The sequence below is a fragment of the Hypanus sabinus genome, chromosome 12 (assembly GCF_030144855.1).
Source record: "Hypanus sabinus isolate sHypSab1 chromosome 12, sHypSab1.hap1, whole genome shotgun sequence".
NCBI lineage: Eukaryota > Metazoa > Chordata > Chondrichthyes > Myliobatiformes > Dasyatidae > Hypanus > Hypanus sabinus.
This window is the reverse complement of record NC_082717.1, coordinates 32,193,718-32,208,192: the sequence shown is the minus strand read 5'-3', so window position 1 is coordinate 32,208,192 and position 14,475 is coordinate 32,193,718. Positions and strand designations below refer to the sequence as shown.

General features: G+C 38.8%; 1 protein-coding gene across 1 annotated transcript; it reads right to left on the bottom strand.

Moving 5' to 3' along the window:
• Positions 1–1,198: 1,198 nt before the first annotated feature.
• Positions 1,199–3,721, bottom strand: six3a (SIX homeobox 3a). The gene is made up of 2 exons (XM_059985321.1): positions 3,039–3,721; positions 1,199–1,391 (listed from the first exon to the last, which is right to left on the bottom strand). Exons 1-2 carry the CDS (start codon positions 3,719–3,721, stop codon positions 1,199–1,201), a joined length of 876 nt encoding a protein of 291 aa, XP_059841304.1.
• Between the last annotated feature and the right edge of the window lie 10,754 nt (positions 3,722–14,475).

The window sequence follows — 14,475 nt, the reverse complement described above, 5'->3', positions numbered from 1 at the left end:
AGGAGGAAGTTAGTGTCTCCAACCCCGTTTCTTGTATAATTAGTCTATACCAATTGCTGCAAACATGTTCTTCAGATGTAGTTACTGTGTGAAACAGTCTACCTAGAAAAGAACGCATGTGTATTTTCCCCATTGATGTATCAAATCATGTTCATAAATGCGTGAAGTTTAGCGTTTATAAATTAAACAACTTTTTCCAGAATCCAGCGTTTCCACACTGTTATATTTAGCGAACTCCATCATACGCCTTTAACTAAATTTCTATTGTTAAGTATTTAGGAGGTATCCAAAATACTTCGAAGAGAAAGACACAACAAGCCAGCAGATATAACAAAACGGAATACTATATTTTGAGTTAGAAAGGTTTTTCTTTACATATAGATAAACACGTAGTTGAAGAAACAGTGACTAATAAGCGCCCAACATGAACTGGAGTGATATAATATAACTTCATTCTGACTGAAAATACCCAAAATAGCACTTTGCATAAAGTTACATCGCACTAGATATATCCAGCTGGGCATCACCCACCCTCCCATTTTCTTGAGAACCTAGCACTTTCGTCAGACGCTTAACACAATATGCAAAAACATTGAGTCTGTGATCCAGATAGATAGAGAAAGGAGGAAAAACAGGAGCATTTCAGATACAGGCATTTCTACACATATATTACAAACTGGGAGAATGATCGCGTCATTAGATATACATAATTCATATAAAATTTTGAAATAAAAATAAAAATCTGTTACAGTCATAACTATTCTTTCACATAACCAGTACCCACATAGGCAGTAACAGAAGTGTAGAAAAAGGTGCTTACGAAAAATGATTGTCTGCGAAACTGAAAAACGATTGCAGCTTGACTTCGGGGGTCTGACCAGCACTCGGACTATAGAGAGCAACAAAGGCGACGAAAATTCTCTCATTCCCTCTTCATTGCAGTTCCTTGTAAAAAATATTAATGTAGATTATTATTTCCTCAGATATAAAATACATCATGCAAGACGGGTGCCTCCATGAAAAGCGCTGGATCAGACGTACTCGTCCTAGAACTGTTTGTCACTTTTTTTCTTCTCGGATGTGGTTTTTTTTTCTGTCTTTTAAAAATTGTCATTAAATGTCTTTTTAAATTTTGTCTTACAGCTCAGGTCCATATTCCTTTGTGAATGTATTACGAATTTGTCTTTTTTTTTGTGTATCATACATCACATTCACTGTCGCTGGAGGTTACCGATAGGATGGATGTGGCCGTCTCCGCTCGCTCTGTCATGCTCGACACACTGGTAGTAGGGCTGGCGGCTGTGGACGGAGATTCCGCCGCGCTGTGAGCAGGGCAGCCCGGCTCCGTTAGCGTACAAACCCCACTCTGTCCTACCGCTTGATGCTGCAGCCTGTCCGGAACAAACAACAAATTCGGAGAGTGGAAGGAAGACAAATAAGAAAATAATTAGGCAAAAACATACTTTCACACGACAAGAAATCCAAGGATATAATCATTTGCAAAATCACTTTGAACAGACTGCTTCTGTAAAACAAGAGTCTAACGTTTTCAAATTACATTCACTATTTTTTCACGAAAATACGCTGGATTGAAATCTGATTTAGAAGTTGTTAGAAACTAACATATGCAATCACTAAATTATTGCAATTTGCTGGCCAATTTCAGCTAACATAAGGTTCAGAAACGAAACGAAATCCAGTCCACTTATTTGTAAATAATTGCATTTATTGTGCTTTAAAAGTTATCACGAGCCTCTTTGCCACGCAAGTGTTTCTCGAAAGCCAAATTTTAAAAGTTGTCTTATTGTTTTCATTATCGAAAGCCCACATGCTTCAGTTATTTTTCATGATATACCTAAATATCGTGTTTAAGGTGCACGCTTTCAGTAACTAATATTTATAATGCCAACTGGAAGTGCTTAGTAGGACACTGAGGCTGAACAGGATAAATATGAGTTTATTTTGGTTAAAACTATCGGTATAGTAATCAAAGCAAATCATTTTCTATATTGATTTGAGTGCCCCCCCCCCCCCAAGTACGCATTCTTTGGGGCACTGAAAAAGTTTATATATGTTTATAATAATGAGATGAGTTCGCAATAATTGTCCAGAAGCAGGTTAATATTACCATGTCAACGGCATATATTAAATTATCCAAAATGAGGGGGGCCGTGGTGCATCTTTGGGATGACATACGGGCTATAAACGCACTATTTTTATCTTTCTGCATCTCTTCACCATTTTATTTTATCTCACTTCAGTTATGTTTATCTTCGGGCTCGAAATAAGAATCGTTGGTTTGTGTATCCATCCACTGAAGTTCGAAAGTACCGAGTTTTCCCCGGAAGCTACAATTCCTCATTCTCTAATGGTTCCGTCTCTCCTCACTCTAAATTCATTTTTCTCTACAAAACCAAATGATCACTTGTCCACTACTATCAAACGCGACTTGTATTGTCTTTCTGAATCAGAAGAATTCAATGTCTTAAATCGGGGTTACCCGAAATGTCTGTATTATATTTTACTAAAGCGACATTACTAGATTTTTTTAATGTTTAATGAATTTTATAACAAATTGCGAATGTTCTACCCAACAGCCATTACTTAAACAAGCAATCTTTTTTAGAAGAAAGAAAAACGTTAAATGGTTTTATCCTCATAAAAACGCATGTGGCTTTTGTTTGACGTATTTTTTGTAGCCAGCCCCGACGTATCGGCGTTATGAGCCTGTTTTATAAATGCTAATGTGTTATTGCTCCAAAACATCTAGTAACTTCTTCCTAAATCGATTTGAAAGTTGTTTTATTGACTGAACTGCTCAAAAAGTTTAGCTTGTGATCCCATTTTGTTTCGGCAGTTACTCAGGAAGAACATAGGTTATTTTGTTAATGAAGCAAACTAGCTGGTACTTTTAAAATACGGCGTCTCTTATGACGTTATTTACCGTGATTTATCGATGGCTTGCTGGGTCCCTGAAACATTATTTAAATGTTAATTTGACCCGCTGCAGAGGAGTAACCCAGAATGAAACAACGAACCTGTTTTTGGCGGCTGCTGCCCTGTCTCTTTGCCTACGGTTTTTAAACCAGTTCCCCACTTGCGTCGGGGTGAGGCCGGTTGCCTGGGCCAGTTCCCTTTTTTTGGATGGGTTTGGGTATGGGTCCTGCAAGTACCACTCTCGTAACAAGCTGCGTGTCCTCTCTTTGAAGCAGTGAGTTTTTTGCTCGCCGTCCCAGATGGTCCGGGGCAGGGGGAACTTCTTGCGGACGCGATACTTATCGACCGGCCCCAGAGGGCGACCCCTCAACTTCTCGGCCTCCTGGTAGTGCGCTTCGAGCCACATCGCCTGCAGCTTGCCGTGGGATTCCTTGGTGAACTTGTGGTTCTCCAGGATGTGGTACAAGTCTCGGAAGTTGCCCGTGTGGAAGGCTACTACCGCCCGGGCTCTGAGGATCGATTCGTGTTTGTTGATCGCCTCGCATGCCCCTGGTGCCACAGGTAAAGACCAGAGGAAACGTCCCAATCTTTCGATGTCGCCCGTCTCCTCCAGCGTCTCGCAAACGCTGGCCACTTGTTCCGGAGTGAAGTTGATGGTCGGTAGCTGGAACATTGACAACTCTTCTTGGGGCTGGGAGCTAGCTAGGAAGAGGAAAGCGCGCTCGGTTGAGTTTGGCAGGAGAGGAAGAGCGCTGTAAAGCTCTAGCTGGGACCTGAACACCATGGACTGACCTGATGATTTGAAAAAAACACAAAAACGTGTCAGATGCAACGGAATCGACTAATGTCACACTCCCTCATATTATATCCCCAAAATACTGTGTGGAGCGCCGATTTTTTTTTCGCTTTTTCTATTGGTCTTGGCGGTGTCGTTGCGCCGTTGCCATGGCGCTGCTGTCAATCACTGTCAAGCGTGCCAATCAACCAGCAGAACGTAAAGGCATTCACCACTTTGGGGCTGCGTGGGGGTTATCTGAAATAAATCTCAACATCGCACACCTACCTCCCGGAAAGTTCAGATGTGAAAGCCTCGGCGCACATATTTGCTGAATGGGATGAGTAATTAGAGGGCGAAAATATTACTGTGATCTTAACGATTCTCGTTAAGTCTGGAAGATAGGGGGAAAGTAAATGGGAGAGCCTGTGTTCCTCGGAATAGAGGGCTCCTAACTGAGGCAGTTTACACATGATTTGCACGTAGTTTCATTTCATTCTGCTGGTATGAGCATTAATAGTACTGGGGAATAAAAGAAAAATGAGATAATTAGACCCATCTTTATGCCATGGCTTTATGTCTAGAAAGGAAATGTTTTAATCTGCGCTTTCTTCGTGCTCGTAACTCCACTTAATTAATAGCGTAGCTGCTAACCCGAAGCCGGTTTTCTTGGATTCTGCAATAATGATACTGTACATTGTTATGGCATTGAGCATGGATCATTGAAGCTTGTGTTAAGGACTTCGCGCAGATAGGGCTATGTGGGAAGCCATGGAACGGATGTGGATAGTCCGCAGGTAGATGTTACATGCTGTATTAGAGGGAAAAAAAAACTTTCATTTTAAATCATTGGCTTGAAGTTGCTGAAATCGTGGATTATGTTTTAATGCTATAATTCGATCGGTGCTGACGCCAGCCGTTCTATTGGTCATCGGTGCCAAGCAAATATATTTTATGATTGGGTATGTTTGCCTTTAAGAAGGGTTTAATCAGCATCTTGAGCTGTTGGCTCTTTTGTTTGGCTTCTGTAACTATGGAAGTGTGCTTTACAAAGATTTGTACGGGTCACGGATGTCTTTCCAGCCTTACTGTGTATATTTAGACAGGACTTTGCTTGGTGTTAAAAAGTGTATATTTTGAATGGGTTCACACACAGTAGCGAACAATACGGACATTGTACCGGATTGTACAACGCGTATTGAAACGCAGCATCCAGACTTCAACTAATCTGCTTTCAATAAAGCTGAAATAATTATCCTAAGCCGCCTTTCTACGGGGGAAAAAATCATTCAGGAATTCAAAACTTTTTTTTTAGTTCTCTTCCACATTCCAAAGCAGATGGGAGGAAACGAGAGGTGTACGATAACGGCCAATCTGCTTTCCAAACTCAGATGAAAAAAGATATTGCAGTCTTTAAAAAGGGAACAAGAAAGCGAATTTGCCTTGCACAAAGATAATAACGCTAATGGGTGGTATGGGTTCTGTAGTGGACTGCAAACAGTTTGCGCTTCTGTCATAGCGCACTCCGCATGAAGTAATTCCAAGTGGCACATGAATAGATCCAGTTGGGAAGATTGTTCAACTGGAAACAGTGATGCTGTATTACACATTCGCTGTGGATTTCTATTAAAAAGTATCATCAACGCCCATTTAAGTACTCTAAATTGTTTCATTCAGGAACAACACAAGAGGATAGGAAGCTCCTAGCAGCATAATCTCTACTTGTATAATCACTTTAATTTTCGTTCATTGCTTCACAAAACAAAGGGTGGGGAAAGAATGTTTGTCGAAATGTTTCTAAAATGTTGAATTATTATCCCTGTAGATTAACCCTATGAGGTGCGCGGTAATCGGTATTTATTTATTTATTTATTTGTTTGTTTGTTTATTTCAGGCACACAGGGAGCCTCCGATTTTCCGCCTGCTAAAGGAGATCGCCTTAAAAAGGCAAATATTTCGTTGTACAATGTGTCGCGCAGTCTTAAGAACAACCCGCAATGTACCTCAATGGTAGGTGGCATCATTTTCTTATAATGCTGTATGCAACGATAGGGAAAAGTAAAAATGTATAGATTGCATACATACATATATGTCTATCTGTATGTATATACATGTATAGATTGAGTATATATGATATATAATGTATGCTATATATATGAATACACAACGTATACATTTGCAGGTGTTAAGAATAAAAGCAGAGAACTACGAGGTTGTCAGAGCCTATTCGAGACACATTCATAAAGCTACAAGCACATAATTATTCGCCCAATCTTTGTGTGAAGAGTACTGGGTGTAAATAGCTTTTTAATGACGGCAGCTGGCCGCTTCTGTTTGTAACAGCGACCGTCAATGAAACGGCTTCATACAAAGCTCCGAGTCCTGTCCGGCTCAAGCAACTGTAACTCACCAAATAGAAAAAAACATTAAAGTTTCACAGATATTAAGAAATTTAGCAACCAAAGTGATAGACCGGCATCCGAAAGCGGTGAACGTACCCAGGACTCTTTCCCTGGAGATGACTTCCATTAATTCCATGAAGTTTCTGTTCATGGAAGTTTTTGTAGCCGCAACTAGGTCCTTCCTACCGTATTGCACTTCCACAACATTGAACACAGAACGCTATAGCCCATGATTAAACATGAATCGCCAGTGTCCGTAAACTATTTTAAAAAAAACTGGTTAACAACCTCCAGCATAGGTTGATCAACTGTCAAAGTTCACACAGCTGAAGGAGCGGAAGTGTAGGTACATCAAAGTAACGCTGAATCCATGTGTATTTATGAACAATATTATGAACAAAATTAATCTAGCCGGACGGCATAAACTAGAATGTGTCGAAATATAATAACTAACTTTTTATTGTGTTTTGTTTTATTAAATCGTTTGCATTGCCTTGAGATATCTTACCTATTTCATGACGTGAAATTGCCGCATTCATTATTTAATATTTTTTGGCATTGTCATACAACTATTGCCGGTGCTGATGTCGCAAATACAATTAGAACCATTAATTTGGCTTTTGTTCTGTTTTGCTCTGTGTCTCTTGTTAAATTTCTAATTTGTTTTGTATCCTCTACAACTGTTTCCTTTATTCTTTCCTCTTGCATTGACCTTGTCTCTTTAAGGTGGTTAAATGTGAGCTCCATTGGGCCTGTATCTCCTGACGCTATTTTCAATACCAAGTCTGGGTGCAATCAGCTCAGATTCATCATCTATTGCTTGCACAGCGCGCCTTTAATCCTCAGCGCAGAAACATATTACTTGTATGATTCATTTTTAGTTTTGCATGCATTATTAATTGTATTGTCCCTGATATGTTCGCATTGGATCATGGACGAACTACTTATATTAATGATTTCTATTCGCTAATAATCTTTTTTATATGCTGGTACATACAAATCAACAGCGACAGCCTCTCATCTGGTTTTATCACAGATAAAGCGGAGTAGCATTTTCAGTTTAAATCATATAAATCCAGGCGGTTACAACTCAACGAAAGTCAATTAAAATTGCGTGAAAATAAACATCTAACCAATAGTGGAAAATCTAAATCCCTCTAAAACATTGGCTAATGGATTCTATTAAGAATTATTTTAGTGGAATGTTTAAAGATACAATATGTTGTTTTAAATTTGCATAATCCGCAAGTGCGCCATCCAGTGAAATATATTCCATAGATTATTTCCCCATTGATTATAATATAAGGTGATAAATGAAAAGAAAAGTTAAATAGGGTAGGGTATCTCATCGGATATCAATGAACACCATACAAAACGAGTTCTAATCCAGCAATTTATTAGACAATATAGTGCATTCTCTCTTTTTAAATTACGCTGGCATAATTTTCATTACAGTAAGTTGCAATAGATGAATTCGAACTTGAGCGTAATAAGTTTCAGTTAGAAGTCACACACTCGGATCTGAACTGACTAGAGAGCATATAAGTTTTAACCGTCTACAGCTGCAGCATGACCCAAATCCGACTAACCAAATTTCTCTCATCTGGAACGCAACACAATGCAACAGAAAAAAAAGCTTAACCTCGAGACACATAAAGGGATATTAGGACAAATGGTCCAAAGCCTGATCGAGAAGCTCCGAGAAGGAAGAGAGAGACGTAGGTGTTTTTCCTTCGGGAGGTCGGGCGATTCCGGATCTTAAGTTCTGGAAGTGGAGGAGTCAGACTCCCAGATTCTCAGCGATGAAAATCGAGTATGCTCCTAAAGTCAGAAATGCAGGGACCCACATAAGTCGCTATTCGGAGAGTCAAGATAACCGAGCTGGGGCATGGTGAAATTGTAGAAAGGTTTAAAAATAACGATTAAACTTTTAATATCAAAGCGTAGCCTGGAATAGAAGACAATGACCGATGTTTATTTTTAAAAACCAACCTTTAAAAGTCTGTCGTTAAAATTATAATTATCGAAATAATTATCAGACCGCTTAAATAATCAAGCGACCTGGGAAGGAATAGCTTTCCTGGTAGACTTTTATATAAGACAAGCATTAATTGCCTAGTGTGGATTTTAATACACTGATATCAATTAAGAATGCAGACAGTAAGATTCTAACACGTTCGAAGGAACAGCTTTGTTTTTACAACCATGTTTGCAATCAACCCCTCTTTTGCAGAAATGAATGCGCAGTTTGTGGTGAGAGTGTAAACAGGTATCAAATGACATGGTTGAAAAACTTTCACTCTTTTACTTGGGGCATTTGCAAATTCTTGCCCATCACTTTTCTCGTGGCCTTCATTAAGTGTATATCCTACAAGGGGCAGTGCGTTACAAGACGTCTGTCCAATCAGGAGATTTGCACGCCTTGTTAGCGATATTTAATGAGGTCGCCCTATAGACAAGAAATAAAGGCGCCTCACCGTAGATTTACCTTATGTCAACTCGTTACTTCTAATGAATTGAACAAAGATGTGAGTCCAAGCCCAGGAAATTTAGCAGCGCGTTTTTGTGCTGAAGGATGGTGGGGGTGGGGATAGGGATGGTGGTGAAGTTACTGGGAGGAGGAGAAGGTGAAGGGTGAACGCTGGGCTTCCTGCTACCGGGTTATGTGTGTATGTGTCAAAACGAATTAGTTACATGAATAAAAGCACTGAATCCAGTTCAACACAATATAATATCATATGGTGCTATCATGGCTCATTGGTCAGTCGGCTTGACATTTCAATCTGCTTTAGTCAAAAAAAGTTGACTTAACTGCCTCTTCATAATCGGTCCCTCGAGCGGCCCAAAGCAGATGCCCATCTTGAGTTCTCCCGAATAAAAACGCTCGATTGCTATGAAATTCAGGTAACCTTTCAATTGCCAATTGCTTGCTTTTGGCGTATGGCATTGTACTTTCCCCCTACTGAGTTTGCACTTAAAAATCAATTAGTCTTTTGAAATCTTAAAGTAAATTATTCGAAACAAATGTATAGTGCTCCCCGAGGGAGAGCGGAGCGAGGATAAAAGGTTTCTTTTAATGTTGTTTTATTCTAAAAAGCCTCTGACAGATGATGAAAGAACAATTTGCCAAATCAGTTCCCGTTTCACTAGCTGAGCGCCTTCATTAATTTGTGCGTGTGAGAACTATTGCCTTACTGTAAGAAAATAATGCTGTCGGAACTTTTCACGCTGGTGATGATTACTTTATTTGGATTACGGACAGCTTGTTATAGATAAACGGGAGCTACACAATCCCGGCTCAAGAATCACCATCCCCCATGCTATCGAACACTCTACACTATAAACTAATTCTAATCCATTAGCCTAGCCTGCAGCAGATACATTGATTTCCATCGCCTGCATTGCACTCAACAGATGAGTCAGTCAAGCGCAAGGTTTTAACGTTAGAGGATTATCGTGCCACTTCGCTAAATAATAATATTAATACTAATAAATGAATGAGAAAACAGGATCTTCATTTATTGTATGTTTTTGGAAATATATTCTTCTTCTCTAAAAGATCTACGTGCTAATGAAGTAATATGCTCAAAGTTAGAGTGCTTGTGCCCGCTGTAGCAGCATAATATATTTTACTTAACCAATAATTGGTGGAGCCATGTCTAGGGTAGGGCTTTTTCATCTAAGAAACGACCACATGTTTAAAGATATTTAAATACTTACGTATGACCATTTCCTTCACAGATAATCAGTCACCATAATTTCCCTACACTTACCAATATCTTCAAAATTAATACAGAGATTATATGTTTCCGACTACAATGGAAACATTGTGCTTAATAATACTGCACCGCATGTTCCTTTTGATAAAGTTTTCTCGCAAACTTCGAACTGTAGGGCAGCAGCGATCTCATTTGCTCTAAGGAAAGGAAGGGTCGCTGAATAAAACTCAAGTGGTTAACTGGTACTATTTGAATATGATGCATAATGCTTTATTGTTATGGTTACAACTATAGTTACATATGCCAGTTAGGAATCAAAAGTCTGGGTGACAGCATAGAATTAAAATCATAACAACAGTCTTTTCAAATTGTTTTTCTCCCCCAATGAATGGGCTGGATTTCATTCAAAAGACAGAGAGGACGATTTTTGTGGAAGAAAAAAACATGCCGAATGAATATCTAATTTTATGTAAAATCCAAAATAAAATATATATGAGCTTAGTCAGCTTCGGAATCTATCCCCATGATTAGTGTGCGCGTGAGCAGCGGTATTAAGCACAATCCACCGTGCTTAATACCTGTATGAAATTAGAAAATAGAAGTATCGTGACAGAAATTGAGAAATGATAACCTATCCTCTCACTTTTTTTTATCTATCAAGTTAACTGTTTTTGAAACTAAACAATAGACCATTCAAGCTGCATGTTTTGTTTACTATAGTTGCCAAGTATTTGGAAGATGAATTATGACAAGCATCGAACTAATTATATTCCACTTTATACAACAGTAGTATTCTGATAACAATTGATTGTAGCACGCCATTGCAATCTAGTGTACATAAGGACCCTATGTACGAAAGGATTTGAATGGACTGTTGATTTAATCCGGTACACGATGAAGAAAACTATTTTTCACTCGCTGCTGACTGATTTGACTATTAATGCAATGTAGCCTTTGTTGTCAGACCTGACAATAATAATCGATGGAACTGATAATCAAGTGAATTAACTGTTACTTTCAATAATTTATAATGTGGTCATATCATACATTTGATTATATTCAGAAATGATGGGTAATTTCTAGAGGGAGAGAAAGATGATGATCTTATCGGATAACCCTTGGGATGGGACTGACTTCATTTTCTGAACTCATATTCTGATGCGCAGGTTGGATTTCATTTGGGGTTCTCCGTGATTTAAGTTAGCCACCTTTTATACAATGTACACGACCTGTCCGTATAATAGAGAACAACGTCTTTCAAATCAGATAAAAACGCAATGGATCAGAGAGAAGCCATGATTAGCATCTATCAGTAGTATCACAAGGAGAAAACAACGCTGGTATTATTATTATTATTATTCAAATACAGCTCAGTAACGGGCCCTTCTGCCCAACAATTCCATGCCGACCAATTACACCCAAGTGACCAATTAACACGCTAACCCGTACGTCTTTGGAATGTGGGAGGAAACCAGAGCACCTGGAGGAAACCCACGCAGTCATAGGGAGAATGTACAAACTCCTTACGGGCACTGGCGGGAATTGAACCCGAGTCTCCGGCGTTGTAGGAGCGCATATATTCCCCTTTCTTCATTTCCCATTCTTTCCCCACCACAAATCTTATACAACGTAATTGAAACTGAAGTGACGGATGATCAACAAGTGGTGCTGATTTTGAAACACAAATAGATCGATTATCTAAAGCGTATGATCAGTGTTAAGTACAAAGTTGCTGCCAAGTCTTTGTCAGGCATGTTATGTTTAGCGAGTTGCTGCAGGTTTGGACTTTCAGACTGTTATATGAAGTGCAAAAATGTGCTTGTTCTAATTAGCAGATGGAAGTATCAGATTTTTTTCTGCCCTGTCACTCATCCTCACTCTATACAAAAGGAAGCTTGGTAACAATAATCCATTTTGCTTATTTCTTCAAGGTGTTTGCCATTTAGAACTCAAGCTTGAAAAGGTTTAAAAATCGTTTTTCAACCCTACAAAGACTGACCAGTGCCCCACATCAATGGGTCTCTAGTTGCCCGTTCATTCAGTCCACGTAGACGAACACATTGGGACACACCGTATCTTGCAATACGAGTAGGTAATAATTTCACCGAGCACGCCGTCCCGCCGTCCTTTTACATAGTGTCAAATGGTCAAATGGTGAAATTAGTTTATAGATAGGCTTGTTAAAAGGCTCTGTGTTTACATACACAACTCCGTGAACTTCAATTTGTTCCCAATTGGAATATGTATGTTCACTAACCTGTCTCTTAACCATCACTCTTTCAATTCTAACGCCAGTTATGGACTTCCTAAATCATAGAAAAATCACGACACAGAAGAGGGCCCATTCGGTTCATCATGTTGATACGAATCGGAAAAGAATTACCCAACCTGACCGGAGCCACTGTTGCTAGGAGCAGGTCAGGGTTCCAAGTAAACTTTCAAATTCTTTTCAAATGCTATGTGCGCTTTTACCTTTCCCAACATTTCAGGCAGTGAATTCCAGATCCATACCACCTCCTAGGTAAATAGAAAATAGTTATTCTTCACCTTGCTACATCATATATTAATTATTTTAAATCCATAATTTTAAAGTGTCTACGATCCATGAGGGAATCAATAAAAGGGAAGAAATAGGCCCTTCCTATGTATTCGATCTAGCTCCTCATAGATTTTTACAGCTCAATTAAGTTTTCCCTCAGCCTTCTGGGTTCCAAACCAATCAATCCAACCTTCCCTGATAATTGCAAATTTTCAGTCCCCTGAAGATCCCTGTAAACATTGTCCGTACTTCCTGACTGGGACTTGATGGCCAGAAATGTACATGAACTGCACTGAGTTCTATGTAGTTCTAGCATTACATCTCCGCCTATATGCTATGGTCGGCTAATAAAGGGAGGGGGCATTCTGCTTGCCAAACTAAACATCTTACGGATCTCTCCAGATACTGCAGAGCAAAGTGTATGAAGGAAGTCACCATACAGGTGGTTTTCTTCATTTGCTCAATGTTGTTCCATTATCTATGTACTTCCTCACTATATTGCTTCTCAGCAAGTTCACTACCTCACTCCTCTCACTTAAATCCTACTTGCCATTTCCTACCATCAGCCATATAAACTAGATACAAGATTATTAATAGCCGTTTTCAAATGTTATTACATATTGTAGATTTACCTACGATATACAATGCCGAAGTAAGAACATAACCTTATTAGATTACATGGTTATTCATACTTCCCTTGACCTTTGTCCTATTTGGTATAATTCATGGCAGTCTCCAGCTATTCCACTTTCTCTCATGTACTTGCCTGGCTTTATTTTTAAACATCCGAGGTATTTATCTCAACCAATTACTGTGATAGTGAGGTCTTTGACCAAAAATCCATTTCGAATTAAATGTAACTAACTTTTATCGACGGCCGATGCTTCGAATTTTTCACTGCGGGAATGTTTTCTCATTGTTGCTCCGTCGAATCTATTCGTAATATCGACTGTATTTTTTTCATCAGATTATTTCGAATTCTTTCCTTTTCTGAAAATCTGATTACAAATTTGCTACTTCCTTTTTATTTTCTCGAATGCTTCAAAGTCTTTTTCTTTATGCTGATACAAGGTTGGCTGGGTTCCTGCGCAAGCAATTTCACAAACATTACATTGCCTTTACGGGAAATAGATTCCAGTGTTGGCATTTTACATTGTTTTGTTTAATTGTGTTGCTGTTGTAATGCTTTTTTATGCACAAGCACCCCTTTCCTCTTATTCCATATTTTGTTTCTTAATTTGCAAAGTGTAGCTTAAGTCTTTGCTGTTTGTAACCACCAACGCACTTAATTTCATATTTATCTGTTAACGTTCATTGACAACTTAAGTACACAAACTATAAGTTTTCTAAAGTACTCCAGCTTTATCTTGCACTTGTTCTTCGTATTATACTGTATGATACTGTACTCCATGATACAACCGGCAGATGCTAGTGCAAACACCAACTTGGTCTCTTGATATGAAGATCAACGACCTACCAAGGTGCACAAATAGAGTCGTAAGAAAACATATTCAGTCGTTCTTTTCAACAGTATTTATTGTGTTCTGGCGTCAAAACTAGTATGATAATAATTGTGTCTTTTTGCATCATTATCCTTAATCCTCACAGAGTTCTACGGATTTAGTGTGATTGGTGGATATGTGCACCAAACATAATTCTGTACGTATGACTGCCTCGGATGCCATCCTAGTGTACCGCTTTGTTTTAAGTACGCTCTCGAGGTAGCCTGGTTGCATTACCCCAAATTTCAAAAGAGTATTTCCAATTCTATTAGTTTGTGAAAAAATTAATATAGTCTCTAATACGTATAGTATTATACGCATACTACTATATGTATAATACTATACGTATAAGTCTTGCCCTTGCGGTGGAATTTCACAAATGTTTCACAATACAACTATCATTCTTCATCGCAGACCACTTCTTGGAATATGCGGTTTAGTTCACAACACGTAGGATTAACATGCAACTTGACTAGTTTTAAAAGAACTTTCCTTTATTATGAATAAATAAACTGTTGCTTTCAATCCCGTCGTTTCAAAGGTTAACTTTTCTTTTTATGGATGCATCTCTATTAATGATACCGAAGTAAAGAACTTATAC